This window comes from Oryctolagus cuniculus, chromosome 17, assembly GCF_051225735.1.
Source record: "Oryctolagus cuniculus isolate XC-2025 breed Fujian yellow rabbit chromosome 17, ASM5122573v1, whole genome shotgun sequence".
Lineage (NCBI taxonomy): Eukaryota > Metazoa > Chordata > Mammalia > Lagomorpha > Leporidae > Oryctolagus > Oryctolagus cuniculus.
In genome coordinates, this window is record NC_142883.1 from 1,472,981 (window position 1) to 1,490,703 (window position 17,723).

General features: G+C 71.9%; 2 protein-coding genes across 3 annotated transcripts in view; both read right to left on the bottom strand.

Annotated features, from left to right (window-relative positions):
* Positions 1-1,213: 1,213 nt before the first annotated feature.
* CHMP6 (charged multivesicular body protein 6) lies at positions 1,214-6,287 on the bottom strand. Its single transcript, XM_051830527.2, has 8 exons — positions 6,128-6,287; positions 5,226-5,335; positions 4,393-4,480; positions 4,098-4,184; positions 3,546-3,611; positions 3,329-3,409; positions 2,729-2,783; positions 1,214-1,931 (listed from the first exon to the last, which is right to left on the bottom strand). The coding sequence occupies exons 1-8, from the start codon at positions 6,188-6,190 to the stop codon at positions 1,876-1,878; spliced, it is 606 nt and encodes a 201-aa protein (XP_051686487.1). The 5' UTR covers positions 6,191-6,287; the 3' UTR covers positions 1,214-1,875.
* A 6,257-nt stretch (positions 6,288-12,544) lies between these two features.
* RPTOR (regulatory associated protein of MTOR complex 1) overlaps positions 12,545-17,723 on the bottom strand; it is a 342,586-nt gene continuing 337,407 nt past the window's right edge. For both annotated transcript variants that reach the window (XM_070060172.2, XM_070060173.2), the window contains 4 exons: positions 16,727-16,813; positions 15,589-15,705; positions 15,038-15,167; positions 12,545-13,930 (listed from right to left, as the gene is read on the bottom strand). In XM_070060172.2, the coding sequence (XP_069916273.1) occupies positions 13,862-13,930; positions 15,038-15,167; positions 15,589-15,705; positions 16,727-16,813 (403 nt within the window). In that variant the 3' untranslated portion in view covers positions 12,545-13,861. The remainder of the gene's footprint in view (positions 13,931-15,037; positions 15,168-15,588; positions 15,706-16,726; positions 16,814-17,723) is intronic.

Sequence of the window (17,723 nt, forward strand, 5' to 3'; positions counted from 1 at the left end):
CGGCTGGGCAATGGAGCGACAGGCAGACCCCCGTCCCAGCCCACAGCAGGCGCCCTCAGCTAGACGCCCCGGGGGCCTGGGGCGGAGCCAGCGAGCGCTGGGCACCGGGCGCCCCTCCCCCATGCAGGATGCAACCTAGCCCTTCCTGGGCGCCCCTCCCCGTCCAGTCCCACCTCCCCCTCCGTGTCCCTCGCCCAGAGGCTAGGGCGCCTCCCCATGAGATCGTCTGCCCCAGCCCTTCCCAGCTCTGCCCAGCGCGCAGCGGCTCCAGGCCTGTCCCTCCCTGGGTGTCTCCCGGACCCACACTCCCTTCTTGCGGAACCCAAGCTCTGCTACGAGGCTTTGCCGAGCTGCGCCCCCAGGGTCCGGGGCCCCAAGCCCAGGACGACGGGAGGTCCTGCCCCGTAGCAGGACAAGCAGCCGCAGGCCAGCTGGCGTGGGCTCGGGTCTGCCCTGGGGTCAGGACAGAACAGGGTGGTGAACTCTGGGAGCCCACTTCCTGGACAGTGTGAGGCCCCAGGGAGGGTAGTGCACACACCACCGAGGGGTGCTGGGTGGAGCCAGCCGTGGCCCCAGGGTTGCCCACCCACTGCCAAGGGCTGGTGGGCGGGGCCAGCCCATGAAACGCTGCTGGGGCCCTGCAGCCACAGGCTGGGGAGGCCGACGTGGCCTGGACCACACTAGCCAGGGCCTGTGTGGCGCTGCCCCCACCCCGCCCAGCCGGGGGTCCCGCTCTGGAGAGACAGCTCACGGCCCGAGCAGGCCTCGCACTGAGACCGCCCTGGGGCGGCCAGGACCAGGCCAGGCAAGCAGCCGGCCCAGGAGCCTGAGGTCCCACCAGGTCCCCGAGAGGTGGGCAGAGGCGCTCCTGGTGGCCACAGCACAGCAAGGCCAAGGGCAGTCAGGACGAGGTCCAGGCTCAGCATCCTGACTCCGGAGGGGGCTGCCCACTCGCCCCTGGGCACTGCCTCCCGCCCAGCAGCCCTCCCTCGCGGTGGGGGCAGGGCCTTCGGCACCGGCCACCGGCCCTGCACACCCGTGCGCGTGACAGGCAGCCCGGGTCTCTGAGGGAGGGCAGCCGCCCGGAAGTGTCCTGGGGCCCAGGGCCGGGCCCCTCGCTGCCTTCCTGTCCACAGTGCCTCCAGGGTCGGGGGCACTGTGAGGGCAGGAGCCACACGCCAACCCCCCACCAGAGCGACGCCACGGTGCCACGTCCACGGAGGCCAGCTTTAATAGGGCCCACGGGGCTGGCCTGGGGAAGAGGGCCCCCACCCCGTCCCTGGTGGCCTCTGCCCCGTGCTGCTCCATCGAGGTCGTCCAGCAACAGAGCCGGGTCCTGGGCTCAGGGGCTGGACGGCGGGCTGCCTCCGAGGGCGCAGGGCGCAGGGCGGGCCCCACCGCGGGCGCAGGGTCCCCTCGCCTCTGGAGGTCCTTTCTCGGCAGGTGCCAGGGCCACAGACGCCTGCGTCCCGGGGTTTCCGCTCCTCACCCACACGGAGCCCGGGCGCGCGGGCAGGTGCCGGGGCCAGGCCGGGGAGGGGGCAGCGAGCGTACGGGAAGCAGGGGCGCTGGGCCGCCGCCGCCCAGAGGAGCTGCACGGGCGGGGCGGCAGTGTGGACAGCACCGGGGGTGGCCTGCGCCGCGGAGGCTGGGCTCGGCCCAGGGTTCAACGTCTCCGTTTCATCCAGGACGAGCAGGACGGCGGCGCGCGTGCGGCCCGACTCGGAGTCACGGGGCGTCCTGCAGTCGTGCCGGCGCGAGGCCCGGTGCCCTGGCCGCGGGAGGCAGCCCGGCCCGCTGCAGGCCTCCTGGGAGCCGTCCGAGGCTGCCGCGCGCCCAGACGACTGTGGGCCGGGCCCCGGGGAGTCCCAGGCGTCAGGAGGCCGCCACCAGCTCTGCCTGCCGGGGCCTGGCCTTGGCGGGGGCTTTTCCTGTAGAGCAAACAGGGACGCGTGACGCGTGGGGGCCCCGCGCAGGACTTCCTGACAGAGGCCGGGTCCATGCTGCCCGCCCCGGGGGCACAGCAGGCGCACCGGGGGCCCAGAGGCCCAGCCCCTCCCCCAGCAGAATCACCTGTGACTGCACAGTGCTCAGCATGGCCCAGGGACAGCTACCCGGGCACAGCCACCTGGGGACAGCACCCGGGGACAGCCACCCGGGGACAGCCAGGCCAGGGGTAGCCAGGCAAGGGGGCAGCTAGGCCAGGGGACAGCCAGGCTGGGGACAGCCACCCGGGGACAGCCAGGCCGGGGACAGCCACCCCAGGGACAGCCACCCGGGGGACAGCCAGGCCGGGGACAGCCACCCAGGGGACAGCCAGGCCGGGGACAGCCACCCCAGGGACAGCCACCCAGGGGACAGCCAGGCCAGGGACAGCCAGGCAAGGGGACAGCCAGGCCGGGGACAGCCACCCAGGGGACAGCCAGGCCAGGGGTAGCCAGGCAAGGGGACAGCCAGGCCGGGGACAGCCAGGCTGGGGCCGACTACCCGGGGACAGACACCCCGGGACAGCCACCCCAGGGACAGCCACCCCAGGGACAGCCACCCAGGGGACAGCCAAGCCGGGGACAGCCACCCCAGGGACAGCCAGGCTGGGGGAAGCCAGGCCGGGGGACAGGGTGCGTGGCTGTTTTCCACGGCGCCTCCCAGCGGGCAGGGAAGGTGGGGCTGCCGGGCGCCTTCGGCTCCCTCTGGGACCTGCCAACCCCGCCAGAGCACAGGGCGGTACCTGGCGTCTCCTCCAGGAGGGGCTCCGTGGGGACCTCCGGCAGCTCGAGCTGCTCCTGCGGGGGAGGGCGAGGACGGGAGAGCCGCTTCAGGCGCCGGGGAGGCCACGGCCATGGCCACGGCCACGGCGGCTCTCCAACAGGCCCTGGGACGCTGAGGGGCTGTGCCGACCCCTGACCCCCGGGATCTCCCAAGACCCTGGCTCACGAGGAGCGGGCCAGGCCTGGGCCGCGGGCTGCTCTGGTGTCCACAGGTCGGATGGCCACGGTGGCACCAGGGTCACCTCGCAGCCTGTCCTCCCGAGGGGGGCGCACACGGACGCCGAGTGCTCCGAGCGGCAGCCAGGACTGCCCCTCCTGGCCACGCCCCAGGCAGCTCTGGGGCCACGAGGAGCTGGCAAACCAACGGGCAGCGGGGCGCAGACAGGAAGCCCCCGTCAGGGAGCCAACAGCCCCCAGAGCCTGGCTGGGGCAGGAGTGGAGACGCCGGCACAGGTGCACGTAACCCCGCGAGCCTCGGTGCAGGGGAGGGGCCGGGCGGCCTGGCTGGGTACAGCCGTGGGTGGTGTCGGGAAGGGGAAGAGGCCGTGGCGGGGGCCTACCTGAGTGATGGCGTCCAGCTCCGCCAGGATGGCGTCCTCGTCCTCCTGCGTGAAGCTCCCCGCCAGCAGCTCGTCGATTTGCTGCAGGGGGAGTGGCGGTGAGGCGTGGCGGGCGGGGCCGAGGGGCCCTCGGGGCCCGGCTGCGGGTCAGCGTGTCCCCCACGTGAGACGGGGCACCGCGGGCAGCGGAGCCGTCCCGGGCTCGGCGGCCACTCACCCGCTGGTACTGCACGGCGTCCTGCGTCTCATCCAGGATCCGCTCCACCTCTTCGATGGACATCACCTGGAGACGGCCAAGAACAGGGCCGGCGCCGGTCGGCGGGGGGACGCTGGCCGCTGCGACGGCCGCCCGGGTTTGTGGCTCGGGCCTCGGCCTCCGGCCTGCTACGCAGAAGCCAGGCCGGGCCCCCAGGGCTCCCGAGGCTCCATGTTCGGTGCGGGCGGACCTGCCCCGGCCTCGGCCTTCCAGTGGGCCTCACGCCACGGCCTCCCATGCCAGCTGGGGCCGGGAGGGGCCGGGCAGCCGGCAGAGGCGCCTCGCTTCCCCTCCGTCCAGGCCCAGGCGAGAGCCAGCTCCGGGCGGGCGGCCTGCGGGGCTCAGGGGAGCGTCCCCGCTTTGTGGGTCTCGGCTCCCAGGCCCCGCCCCGCCCCGGCGGCCCCTCCCCGGCGGCCCCGCCCCACCCCGGCCAGCCCCGCCCCAGCGGCCCCGCCTCGCCCCGCCCCGGCGGCCCCGCCCCGCCCCGCCCCCGCCTCGCCCCGCCCCGCCTACCTGGTGCATCTTGTTGAGACACTCGTTCCCGGCCTGCAGCCCTTCCAGCACCTTCATCTCGATCTGGGCGAACTCGATGTTCTGGACCTGGCGGGGTCAGGAGCGCGTCGGGGCAGGCTCGGGGCACCAGGGCCACCCTGCCCACCGCCCAGCGGGCACAGGCCTGGGGCGTTCCGGCCAGCTCAGGCCCGCCGCCAGGGGCCTCATGCAGCCCCCGTCCGGGGCACACCCGGGCCTGCAGACGGCTTCCGGAGCCCCCGGGCCGGCCGCGGGGACGCCGCGTGCAGCCGCCTACCATGGCCTCCAGGCTGCTGATCTGGGTCTCGGTCTTGTCCAGCAGCTGCTCGCGGTACCGCTTCTTCTTCAGCAGCAGCTTGGCCCGCCTGCGGAGGAGGCTCGGGCAGTGACCAGTGACCGCTGCGCCCACCCCCGGGCCCACCACTCCTTCCTGCGGCTCCGCCCTGCCCCACCCCTGGCCCCTCACTCCTTCCCGCCCCGGCCCGCCCTCCTTCCCGCCCCGGCCCCACCCCTGGCCCGGCCCCGCCCCCTCACTCCTTCTGGCCCCAGCCCCGCCCCCACCCTCCTTCCCGCCCCTAACTCCTTCCTGCCGCCCCTGGCCCCGCCCACTCCTTCCTGTCGTCCAGTCCCTGGCCCTGCCCCCTGCCCCGCCCCTCACTCCTCCCAGCCCCGGCCCCGCCCCCGGTCTGCCCCTCACACCTTCCGGCCGTCCCGCCCCGCCCTCCTTCCCGCCCCCGCCCCTCACTCCTTCCCGTCCCAGGCCCCACCCCTGGCCCCGCCCCCACTCCTTTTCGCCCCGGCCCCGCCCCCGCCCCGCCCCGGCCCCCGCCCCTCACTCTTTCTGGCCATCCCGCCCAGGACCCGCCCCCGCCCCGCCCCTCACTCCTTCCCGCCCCGGCCCCGCCCCCGGCCCGCCCCTCACTCTTTCCGGCAGTCCCTCCCAGGCCCCGCCCCGCCCTCCTTCCCGCCCCCGCCCCGCCCTCCTTCCCGCCCCCGCCCCGTACTCCTTCCCGCCCCGCCCCTCACTCCTTCCCGCCCCTGCCCCGCCCTCCTTCCCGCCCCCGCCCCGCCCTCCTTCCCGCCCCGGCCCGCCCCCGGCCCGCCCCTCACTCCTTCCGGCCGTCCCGCAGCAGCTGCCGCGCCAGCGCCCGCTCCCGCTCCAGCTGCTGGGCGACCCTCCTCTGGTACTGCTTCAGCTTGTCGCGCTGCTGCTTCAGTTGCTGCGGGGAACGCCAGGTCAGCCCGGCCACCAGCAGGGGGCGCTGCCCGCAGGCGCCACCTGGTCCTGCGTCCTGGGCCAGCCCCAGCCGGGCACGGAGTCGCGCGCACGGCGGCGTGGCCCCCAGCCCTCCCCGGTCACGGGGGGCTGCAGGCCGGCTGCCCGCGAGGACCCACGGCGGCTCGGCCCTTCCCAGTGTCGCCGTCCGGATGCGGGGGGGGGGGGGCAGGCCCTGTCTCTAGCCGGGACCAGCGCGGGGGGCTGGGCGGGGCTCTGCGCCCTGCGCTGCGGCGGTGCCCACTCTGCCACCCCAGCCTTCAGAGGCCGCGTGGCCGGAGCCCGCGGGGGCCACGGCCTCGGGCTGGACACCGGGTCCTGTCTCAGGTCAGAGAGAGGCCCGAGGCAGGGGGCTTGGCTGCGGGCTCAGACCCCACCCGGGCTGCCCGCGCCCCGGGGCCCTGCACCCACGTGGGGGCCCGCCGGCTCCCGGCGGGGACCTGGGGCGGACCCGCGGACGGAAGCCGACCCCTCCGCCAGTCCCCCGGGAAAACGGGGGCGCCGGGCGGCCACACTGCCCCTTGGGGCGGGCGCCTGCCGGGCCTGCCCCCCAGCCCAGGAAACGCGTGACCGCCGCCCCTTCGGGGTGCGGGCACCGCCCTCCGCCCGCGCCACGGCCCTGGGGACCCCCGGGCGGCCGGCGCACGGGGTCCCCCACCTGCTGCCCCGCAGGACCGGACCAGGCCCCGGCCACGCCCACCGAGGCCTCCCGCCCGCGCCCGGGCCGGCCCCTCACCAGGATGGCCTTGTCCTGCTCGGTCACCCGGCTCTGCTTCTTGCGGCCGAACAGGTTGCCCATGACGGCGCCGCACGGCCCCGCGCCCCCGCCCGGCGCGCCCCGGCCCGGCTCGCCCGATCGCCGCCGCCTCGCGGCCGCCGTCGGAGGCGGAGCTCGGACGACGGCGGCCGCGCGGGGCCGTGCGCCGCGGAACGCGAAGTCGCGCGCCCGCCCGCCCCGGCGCGCCTCGGGTTCGAGTCCGCGGGCCGGGCGGGCGGCGGCGCGGGTCATCCGACGTGCTTTCTGCGCAGCCCAGCCCCGCAAAAGACCACGCTGGCCGAGACGGGCGGGCGGGTGTAGACAGATAGGAAGTTGAGTTCAAGTTCACGGCGCCGGCACCAGCAAGTGTCCACTGGACATTTTGGACTCAGAAGTATTTTTTTAAAATATTTATTTTATCTGTTTGAAAGACAGTTACAGAGAAAGGTAGAGACAGAGAGAGATTTTCCATCCTTCAGTTCACTCCCCAGATGGCCGCAATGGTTGGAGCTGCGCCAGTCCGAAGCCAGGAGCTTCTTCCGGGTCCCCCCCGTGGGTGCAGGGGCCCAAGGACTTGGCCATCCTCCACTGCTTTCCCAGGCCGCAACAGAGAGCTGGATCGGAAGTGGAGCAGCCGGGACTCGAACCTGTGAGCATATGGGATGCCGGCGCTTCAGGCCAGGGCTTTAACCCGCTGCGGCACAGCGCCAGCCCTGGACTCAGAACCGCGCGGCCGCTGCTTCTCCCACCGCAGCCGGGACTCCCGTCCCTGGGGGTCGGTGCCAGGGAGGCCAGCGGGGCTGCTGACCCCCTCGGGAGAGGACGCGGCCCCTTGCTTCCTCGTCCCTGGTTTCTGCCCGGGATCCACCCAGCCTCTGTCTAGACGCAGGGCCAGTTACGTGGGAGGGAGGGGTCCTCTGGCCCCCTGGAGCCCTCCCACCTCGCCTGCCCTGGGGCAGACCTGGGCGGGGCTGCGGGAAGGGTCTGTGGGCTCCTGGGGCCGCTCCCATCAGCCCCCGGGGTGTTCTGGGGCCCCGGGAACCGGCGGCCAGTGGGAGCCAGCGTGTTGTGTGGGCACTTGCGGCCGGGAGCAGGTGCATGTCCCCGGGGGGCCTGCGGCCGGAGCAGGTGCATGTCCCCGGGGGGCCTGGCTGAGAGCTGAGGCCCCGCCGCCTGCCCCCGCCTCGGGGGCTGCCGACTGTCAGCCTAGAGGTCTTGTTCCGTCACCCCGGGGAGCGGGAGCCCGGCCGTGGGGTGAGCGGGGCCCTGCAGGCTCGGCCTCCTGGCTTCGGCGCCCGGGTGTGCGGGCCGGCCTCCGCCATCTGGCCAGGACTCAGATTCCGAGTTTCCGTGGACCAGCAGTGAGACGGGGCCCAGCGCCCCCACCCCGGCCCCGGGCTCAGGGGTCCCTGCCCCAGCACAGCCCCCAGCCCAACTCCCCCAGAGCCCACCCCACACGGACCCGCGTCTCTGCCAACGCCTGCGCGCTGCGCGGAACTCGGCCAGGCTCCACCTGGTGCCCACTCTCGGTAGTACAGCTGGGAGCTACGCGAGGTTCTACACTTGTACAGGGTTGTAAAATACACACACGCACGTGCACACACACGTGCACACAGGCACATGCAGACACATGCATGCAGACACGTGCGCGTGCACGCACAGATACATGCGTGCACACGTGTGCATATGTGTAGACAAGTGCGCAAGACACACGTGCACACACATGCAGACACGTGTGCACACACCATGTGAACACACAGAAGCGCGTGCGTGCACATGCATGCACATAGATGTGCACAGAATCACGCGTGCTCACAGACACGTGCGAAGACACACGCACAAGTACGTGCACACACGTGCATGCATGGACACACGTGCAGAAACATGCTTGCACAGGTATGTGCACACGCTCATGTGTGCACGTGCAGACACAGATGTGCACAGAGAATCATACGTGCACACACAATGCGTGCACACACATGCACCCAGAGACACACATGTCCACAAGACACATGGGTACACACATGCACACAAACATACATGCGCAGACGTGTGCACAGGATCATGTGCACAGACACATGTGCAAAGACATGCACACGCAAGCATGCAGACGTGCACACACAGAACCATACACGCACACATAATACAGACACATGCGTGTGCACACATGCACGCAGACACATGTGTGCGCCCAGACACACGCACCCACAGAGACACACATGTGCACACACATCTGCATGCGCGGACACACGCACACAGCACCGGGGGGGACCGCAGGTGGCCCCCGAGGTCTCGACCGTCGCGGCGGGGTCCCTTCCGGGAAACGCCCATCCCCGCGCGGCTGTCCGGCCGCCCCGCGGGCAGCGGCCTCCCTCGGGGTCCGCCCGGGCCCAGGACGCGACTCCCCGCGGAGCCCCCACGCCTTCCTGCGCCCTGGGGCTGCGCTCGGGGCCCCCATGGCCAGCTGAGGCCGCTCCCCGAGCCCACGCGCCCCGCCCACGTCCCCGGCACCACGACGCGCGCGGGGGACGCGTGGGCTCCGTGAGGAACGCACGCACCTGCAGCCCCGCACAGACGGACGCGGGAGCGTTTCCGTCGGCCTTGTTCGCGCGAGACGGGCGGGGAGACCCCCACGGAGAGTGGACGGGGGCTGCAGCTGCCCCAGGGGTCTCGGGTGGGGTCAGGTTCAGATGGAGGCTGTAGGGGGCGGGGCAGAGAATAAGAGGGGCCCAAGGAACATTCTGGAATAAGACAACGGTCAAGGCCAATTCTCAACATCTGATGCCGGCGCACGGCTGTGGGCGTCGGAGGGGACCCGCTCGCCTGGGGCTCGACCTGGGCCCGCTGACCCTGGACGGACGGCGACCCCGCCCGGAGGGCCGGGAAAGGCGGGGGGCACGGGCGGCCCAGCGAGCTGACCCCCGCCCTCCAGGTCCCTGCGCGGCCGGCCCGGCGGCGACCTTCGCGACAACCACGCGGTGGCGCTGCAGGACCGCGGACGCCGGGCGGACCCCACGTCCCCCACACCGGCGGGAGGGCCCGGCGGAGCCTGGCGGTCGGGCAGCGGCTCCCGGGGTCCTCGGTGGGACCCGCCTGGGCGCGGTGAGGCCGCCCGCTCGCCTCGGCACCTGCCCCGGTGTGCGGGCGGCGGGGAGCGGGTGGTGGTCGGTGATGGCGGCTCGTGAGTCCCGGTGAGAGCAGGCGGAGGTGCGCTGGGGCCCCAGCACCCCGTGCGTTTCACGGGGGGACCGAGGTGGGGCCGCAGGGGCCGCTGGCCACCGCGGACTCGGAGCCGAGAGCTTGCAGGGCCCTGGAGGGGACCTGGCTGTGGCTGGGGTTGTGCGCGGCCCTGGGCTGGTGTGGGGAGGGGTGAGAAGGCCTTGGGGCGCAGGGGGTCCCGGCAGGGGAGGTGCCAGCCCAGCCTCACTCTGTGGGGGCCACCTGCCTCTCCCATCTCCCACGGAGCGGTCTCCCTACCCCGCGGAGAATCCAGGGGTCAGGGTGAGCCCTGGGGTGCAGCAGGTCAAGCTGCTGTGTGCGATGCCCCCACCCCATGTGGGCGCCGGTTCGATTCCCGGCTGCTCCACTTCGACCCAGCTCTCTGCTGTGGCCTGGGAAAGCAGGGGACGATGGCCCAAGTGCTTGGGCCCCTGCACCCGCGTGGGAGACCCGAGTGAGCTCCTGGCTTTGGCCTGGCCTTTGCGGCCATCTGGGGAGGGACCCAGTGGATGGAAGACCTCTGTCTCTCTGTAAATTGCCTTTCAAATAAAATAAAATTTAAAAAGGACCTTCCTCTCAAATAAAATAAATAAATGAATCTTAAAACCAAAGCGCAGGAGCCTCCACCGCCTGTGTTGTAGCTTCTCACCCCTGCTGAGTCGGCCTGCTTGGCTGCAGGTGGCTGGGGTCTGAGGCCCCCCCGGCCCCGCAGTCCGGCGAGGGGCGAGGCTGGGCTCAGAGCCCAGGTCCGGAGGAGGCCGCCCCACCCCACTCCAGGGCAGGTGCAGCCCGTCCCCGCAGCTGGGGGTCTCTCTGGGGGCCCTGGAGCTGTGGTCTTTGCGGCCTGGGCCTCAGCGGTGCCCTGGGGAGGGGTTTGGCTGTACCGCACCCAGCACCTGGCGCACCGACACCCCCCCCCCCCGTCTCCACATGCTGGGTGCAGGGAGGCCTCACCCAAGTTCTGGGTCCTCAGTCTGCCCTCACCCCCGGGGCCCGCCTGGCTCCCACCCTGCTCCCCGCCTCCCCCAGCAGCTGTGAGGTCCCTGGGGCAGGCCGCTCTGCTGGCCCCATGGCCTCTGCCCCCAGTGCTGGCCTCTTCCGCGGAGGCGTCTCCTGGCTGGCGGCGAGCCGTGTGTGGGGAGGGAGAAGCCCCCGCCCGGGCACGGGGGCCCTGGGGGAGGGGCTGTGGAGCACGCGGGCCTTGGGGACACAAAGCCTGGCCCCCAGCTGGGGCCAAGGAGGCCTGTGCTTCAGGGCTGTGGTCAGCGTCCCCAGGGCCTCTCTGATCCCCTGGACGCACTGCAGAGGTGCGACCGGCTGCAGGCGCGGGTGGCAGACACCAACACACGCCTCCCTGAGCCCCTGCCAGAGCCCCCGCCCACGCCACGGGCCCTCCCCAGGGCCGTCTGCCGGAATCCGGGCAGGGGACGGTGACGGACACGTGGAGGTGGAGGCGACCACGGCCCCAGGCACAGCGAGGCAGTCATGGGTTCCTGGATGGGGACGTGACAGCGTCTTCGAGCCAGGCCCTTCCCACACCGGGGAGGGGATGCCCAGGCCCCACTGCGGAGAGGCGGCTACCCGTCCCCTGTTGGCTCTGTGCTCGGCAGGACGGCCACGACCGCCTGTCCCTGCGTGTCCCCAGGGCTGCCCGTGTGGCTGAGGGGTGGCTGGACCACGGCCCTGGCTGCAGCCGCCCCAGCCTGCCCCTCGTTTTTATGACCTCTCAATTTGTTCGCAAGTCCTGGTGACAGAAAAAAACCGATGCTAATAGGAAAAAGATTACTCTCAACAAGGCTCGGCCAGCACAGCCCTGGAGATGCCAGGGGTCCTCCATGTTGCAAACAAACCGGAATTTAATAATTCCAGCCATTAGGCCTCCGGTTCCCATGGCAACTGCTGCCTCCCGCCTTCCAGGCCAGGGCGGGAGGGCTGGGCACCGATTCCGGTCCTCATGCATCCGCCCCCGGCAGCCAGTGCCTGGGACCTGCTGCTGGGGGCTGCAGCGGCCCCCTGGCCCCAAGGGGCAAGGGACACCGGGCACCGTGGCCAACCTGCCACACCACAGGGCTCTGCAGGCTGGAAAACAAGGTGTGTGAGGTGTGCCTTTGGGGGCTGGCCCCTCTGACCCAGCCCCAGCCCACGCCGGCATCCTGCTGGGCCCCAGCACCGGGTGTGGGAAGGGCCTTGGCTCGATGAAGCGGTCACGTCCCCATCCGGGACCTGTGACTGCCTCGCTGTGCCTGGCAGGGGCCGAGGCGCTCGCCGGCGGGAGGCGGGGTCAGGCCAGCTGAGGCCCCGTGCCACTGGGGGGGGGCGGGGGGGCGCCTGGGCGGATTCCTCCCTGGCCTTGGGGAGGAGCCAGCCCTGGTGGCAGCCCAGGGACACTTGTATCAGTTTCAGACCCTGGGAGAGTAACTTTGTGTTCTTGGAAAAAAGAAACAAACAGCAAAGTTTGCAACTAAATTTAGTGCGTGTTCTTGGAGAGCTGTCCAGGGAAGGCACTGGGCCCTCGCACTGGTCCCCGGCTGCCGGCCAATGTGACCTTGGCTGCCCACGGCCATGCCAGGCCCCACGGGGCCCGTGCCTGCAGGGAGCAACTGGACAAGGTCTCCGTGGGACTCCCATGGGCCCGCGAGCCCTGCCCGGCCCCTCGGCAGGGGCTGCTCCAGTGGGTGCTCTGCTGGTAACAGATCAGGCTGGGAGTGCGCTTTCAAGCAAGGACACCCTGACACGGGAAGGGCCAGCCGGGCCGGGAGGCCGCGCCACTTCCCACCCAGCTCCCTGCTGGTGCACCTGGGAGGGGAGGGCCCGAGCGCCAGGCCCCGGATGGAGCTCCAGGCTCCTGGCTGCAGCCCGGCCCCGCCCCAGCCCTCGGAGCCATTGGGGAGTGGACCAGCGGCTCCTCCTTCATTCTTTCAAATACACAAATCTTTTTTTTTTTCTGGCACAGAGTTGGGGGCTGGCGCTGGCGCGATCGGGCTAAGCCGGGCTTGTGACAGCTGCTCTGCCTGGGATCCGGCTGCGGCTCAGGCCCCTGGGAGGCCGCGGCGATGGCCCAGGTGCAGGCGCTCGGCCCGCACCCGTGGGAGACCCGGATGGAGCTCCGCCCACCCTGGCTGCTGTGGGTTCAGGGACGAGCAGCAGACGAAGCTGGCACACGACGGGACCGCGCCGGCACTTCTGCACGGGTTTATTTTATGGACAGTTACTGTCGGCCGTTGCTCGTAGCTTCACATTACGATTCCACGTCAGCTTCGTAAATAAATAGAGATAAACAGACCGTGGGTCGCGCTCTCTCGAGCCTCGGGTAACTTCATGATTGGATTCTCGCGTGGGACCTGTGGGGACACAGCGTGCACGCAGGCGGCTCTCGGGCAGAGCAGGGAGGGCTCCGTGCACGCGGCCGAAACGCAGGGTAGGTCAGGGTCAGTGAACCGAGTCAGCCGCGGGGGCAGGCGCTGTCCGTGGGCGGAGCTCGGCTTCCGGAAGGTTCTGGTGTGTCACCAGCTGGGGGCTCTGGGGGCTGGGCTAGGGCGGCCCCGTGGGCAGTCGGGGCTCTCTCTGGCCTTCCTGGCCTGACGTGGGGGCGGGGCTTCATCCGGACACTTCCTGTGGCTGGGAGCACCCCCAGGGGCAGCAGGAAGGTCGCTGTCCACACCGAGCCCTGGCCGGGCCCTGGGACCGACCCAGGCACCGCCGGCCGCAGGGCCCCAGGCAGAGCCACCGTCCCGACGAGGGGACCGCACGTTTGCCACGTCCCACCACGCAGGCCACCTACCGGCAGAGCCAGCCAAGCCCCCGCGCCGCATCTGAATAATCCTGATTCCCAGAGAAAACGGAACACGCGCCTCAGACCGCGTCGGCCGCGTCCGTGTGCAGCGTGGTCGGCCGGGGCTGCTCGTCCACACGCTTCCCTGCTCCACGCGCGCACACGCGATGCACACGCAACGCACACGCGCAGACACGTCCTGATGTCGGCCTCAGCGAGCAGGGCCCAGGGTGTGGCTCAGGCAGGTGCTGTGGGGCCACACGTGTGTGCCCGCGTGCGTGTGCACCGTGAGGCGCAGGCCGGAGGCTCTGTGGGGACCAGCAGCACGTCCGAGGGGGCGGCGGGGTCTCCCGGGACCTGTCCAGGCCGGAGCCCTCTCCTGGTGGCCCCCTGTGGGGAAGGCGCGTGTGGGGGAGGGGCGCCCGCCCAGCACAGGCCGTGGCAACCCCGGGGGACCCCCAGAGGGCGTGGCCCTGGGCACCCCCCCAGTGTCTGGAGCCGTCCACGTGCCCAGGGCTGGGCTCCGCACACGCAGTGGCCGTCGCAGCGTGGGTGTGCTCCCGAGGGGAGGGGAGCCCGGGGGCAGCAGCAGCAGGGCCTGCGTCACGGCGGGCCTCCTCTGTCCGGAGCCGAGCGGCCGCGGAGCGGCGGGCAGCAGCAGCCGGCGCTCCAGGCGAGCGCGGCGGGTCCACTATGTACAGGGCGGCGGGTGCCCGGCCCCGCTATCTCACGCGCTTCTCCACCGAGTACACGGAGATGTAGTAGTCGTTGCTCCCCACGGCCAGGTGAGGCTGCGAGAGGACACAGAGCCGTGAGTGGGCGCCCGGCCCAGCGTGCCCCCCCCGGCCCTGGCAGCTGCCCAGCGTGCCTCCCGACACTGACCCAGCAGTGCCCCAGCGGCCACCCCCAGGCCTGGCAGTGCCCCACCCCCGGCCCAGTGTGTCCCCCAGGGCCTGGCAGTGCTCTCCCCTCGGGCCCAGCGGCTGCCCAGTGTGGCCCCCAGTGTGGACCCAGCGGCCGCCCAGCAAGCCCCCCGACACTGGGCCCAGGCGCTGCCGGCCTCCACGGGCCCTCACTGGGTCTGCACGCGACCCCCCAGGGACTGCTCTGGCAAAGCACCCGGCGCCTCAGCAGAGCCACAGGCAGGCCCCCTCCCCGGTGCCGGGAGGAGCTGGAGGATCCCGTGTCACAGCCGCAGCCCACAGCCATGGAGCCGGCGTACTGAGGACAGGCGCGCGGCCCGTGCTCCCGGGTGCTCCCTCGTTGGGGAGGCTGGGGCGGGGGACGGACGCTTCCCGGGGCTGCATCAGTGCAGGGGCCAAAGGACAGGGCCGTCCACCCCTGGTGCGGGCTTTCCTGCCTGAGTGACAAAGGCCTGGGGGGTCCAGAGAGTGAGGGCGGGGCTGCTGGCCCTGGAGGCAGGCACGCGGGCAGCCCCTGCCTGGTGACCCGGGCCTGGAGTCACGGGCAGCCCCCGGCCCTGGAGGCAGGCACGCGGGCAGCCCCCAGCCCTGGAGGCAGGCACGCGGGCAGACCCCGGCCCTGGAGGCAGGCATACGGGCAGACCCCGGCCCTGGAGGCAGGCACGCGGGCAGCCCCCGGTCCTGGAGGCAGGCACGCGGGCAGCCCCCGGTCCTGGAGGCAGGCACGCGGGCAGCCCCCGGCCCTGGAGGCAGGCACGCGGGCAGACCCCGGCCCTGGAGGCAGGCACGCGGGCAGCCCCCGGCCCTGGAGGCAGGCACGCGGGCAGACCCCCGGCCCTGGAGGCAGGCATGCGGGCAGACCCCAGCCCTGGAGGCAGGCATGCGGGCAGACCCCAGCCCTGGAGGCAGGCACGCGGGCAGACCCCGGCCCAGTGGCTGCCGGCAGCAGGTCCTGCCCGCCCGGCGGGGACTGACCCAGTGCGGGTGGAAGGCCAGGCAGCTGATGGCGCCCACGCGCTGGCCCATGAAGCCGTCGTAGTACTTGATGTTGTTGATGAGCTCCCCGTTGCTGTTGTAGATGGCGGTGAACTGGTTCATGGAGCCGCTGCGGGGGAGGGGAGAGGGTGGGAAGAGGGAAGGGCCCAGGGCCCGCGGCCGGAGGGACCCCCGCCCAGGTCCCTGGACGGGGCAGCGGTAGGCGGGGACCAGAGGACTTGAGGCTCCAGCCCTGAGATGCCTCAGTGTCCTGGGAGGAAGAGGCTCTGACCTCAGAGAACACGCCCCGCAGGGGCGGGGCAGGGGTGGGGCCCTGGAGGGGCGGGGCTCTGGTGTGGAGGGGGCGGGGCTGGGAGGTCCTCTAATATGGAGGGGGCAGGGCGGGGCCTCTGGTGTGGAGGGGGCGGGGCTGGGAGGTCCTCTAATAAAGAGAGGGGGGCTGGGGCCGGGGCCTCTGGTGTGCAGGGGGCGGGGCTGGGAGGTCCTCTAATAAAGAGAGGGGGCTGGGGCCGGGGCTGGGGGGCACCTACCAGGCGATCAGGTTGGCCTGGGGGTGGATGTCCAGGGCCGTGAGGCCCCTCACGATCTGCAACACGTTCACAGACTCCGGCATCCGCGGGTCAAAGAAGCGCACGTCTCCATTAACGCTGTGGGGAGACCCAGGGTGGCCTCGTGTGGGGCCCGGCTGTGCGGTACAGGACCCGGGTACCCCCCGGAATCTGGGGTGTAGGGTACAGGACCAGGCACCCCCGCCTGGAATCTGGGGTGTAGGGTACAGGACCGAGCACCCCCGCCTGGAATCTGGGGTGTAGGGTACAGGACCGAGCACCCCCGCCTGGAATCTGGGGTGTAGGGTACAGGACCGGGCACCCCCGCCTGGGGCCTGGCTGTGGGGTACAGGACCAGGCACCCCCACCTGGAATCTGGGGTGTAGGGTACAGGACCAGGCACCCCCCAGAATCTGGGGTGTAGGGTACAGGACCGGGCACCCCCGCCTGGGGCCTGGCTGTGGGGTACAGGACCAGGCACCCCCACCTGGAATCTGGGGTGTAGGGTACAGGACCAGGCACCCCCCAGAATCTGGGGTGTAGGGTACAGGACCGGGCACCCCCGCCTGGGGCCTGGCTGTGGGGTACAGGACCAGGCACCCCCACCTGGAATCGGGTGTGGGGTGCAGTGACCCTGAACGTGTGGAACTGTCCACACACAGGCCAAGCGCCCGAGGCCACACCCCAGTCCCAGCTCCGTGTGTGGGGCGCGGGGTGTCTGCTGACCAGGACCCAGAGCGCTCGGCAAAGCTGTGCGAGGGCAGGCAGGCTGCTGGCCCCTCCCCCAGGTCACAGCCGCGGGGCTCCCTGTCACTCGGGCTGGGCCTCCCCAGGTCGCCGGCCGGCCTCTGCCTCCGCTCCGGCATCTCACCCCCCCCCCATGATTTGTTTCATGGCTCGCACGGTGGGAGAGCTGCCCCTCTTGGAGGGACGGTGGCTCTGCGACAGGGAATTCGTTTGCCGTCCCTCTAACAGGTGAACGCACGCGCTGCCAGCAGCGCTTACACAGCCCCCCCTGCCTGCCCCGCGCCCCGCCTCCCAGTGCCGAGTGGTTGTAAGGCGGGGGGAGGGCTCCACGCCCCACGCCCCATCCCCCCGCGTCTCCGGACCCCCTCCTCACCTCACGCTCACGATGTGGCCCTCCGGGCGTTTCTGGAGGTGGGCCTTCACCACCCAGGCCGTGTGCTCCCGGTACGTCATGACGCGGCTGTGGGGAGACCGAGTCAGGCCGGGGGCCGCGGGCGGCCTGGCCCGCCTCTGGCACCTGCGTGGGGGGTGTGCACGGGCAGGAGTGGACTGCGTGTGCAGGCTCACAGCAGCCGGGCCCCACCCTGTCCCCGTGCGGGGATGAAGCTCCCTCCCGGGACCCCTCCGTCTCCCTTGGGCCTGCACTGTGCCGGACGGGCTCTGGCCCGATCAGCCTGCTTCTCCAGGTCGTGGGGCGGTCAGCAGAGAGGACCCCAGCCCCCAGGCGGTGGGACAAGGGCCTCGGGCCCGGGACCAGCCGCACCTAGAGCAGCGCCACAGCCTGGGACTGAGACCCGGTGGGCACCTGCACGGCCCCCGCCCCCAGGCGTCAGGAGGGACGGGCGTGACCCCTGCTCTCAGACCACGTCAGCGTGCTCACGGGGCAGTGCCCCTCAGCCCAGGACACTTCCGTGACCCTGAACACACCAGCAGTCGCTCAGCTGGGGTGGGAGGGGCCTGCAGCCTGCGGCTGGGGTGGGAGGGGCCTGCGGCCACGCTCGCCACCCGCCCTCAGCAGCCCCATTTAATGGCCCAGCTCAGTCCCAGCTCCATCTGGTCCCACTGGGCCCACTCAGAGGCCCCTTCTGCTCACAGCGGCTGTGCCCTGTGTCTCCCGTCTGTGCCAGGCCAGGGCGTGGTAGGTGTTGAGGACCCTGGGCTGTCCACACCTGGGCCCAGTGATGGCTGCACCTCCCGCAGGGTGTCCCTGAGCCTCCTCTCATCCCTGCCAGCCTCTCAGCACCACGCGGTGCCCATGTGTGCCCCAGACCCTGCCTCCTCAGCCGCTCACCCTGGCAACCTGGGGGCCGCGGGGGCACGGGCACATCCCAGGGGGCCTGTGCACCCCGCTCCTCCTGGCCGGCTCTGGG

What these genes read in the sequence shown, in the direction of transcription:
- CHMP6 (XM_051830527.2), bottom strand. Translation starts at nt 6,190, where the DNA reads ATGGGCAACCTGTTCGGCCGCAAGAAGCAGAGCCGGGTGACCGAGCAG. An exon ending in TCAGCAGCCTGGAGGCCATG is followed by an intron (nt 4,185 to 4,392) that starts GTAGGCGGCTGC and finishes TGACCCCGCCAG; the next exon opens with GTCCAGAACATCGAGTTCGC. An exon ending in AGCTGGACGCCATCACTCAG is followed by an intron (nt 2,784 to 3,328) that starts GTAGGCCCCCGC and finishes CCTCCCCCGCAG; the next exon opens with GAGCAGCTCGAGCTGCCGGA.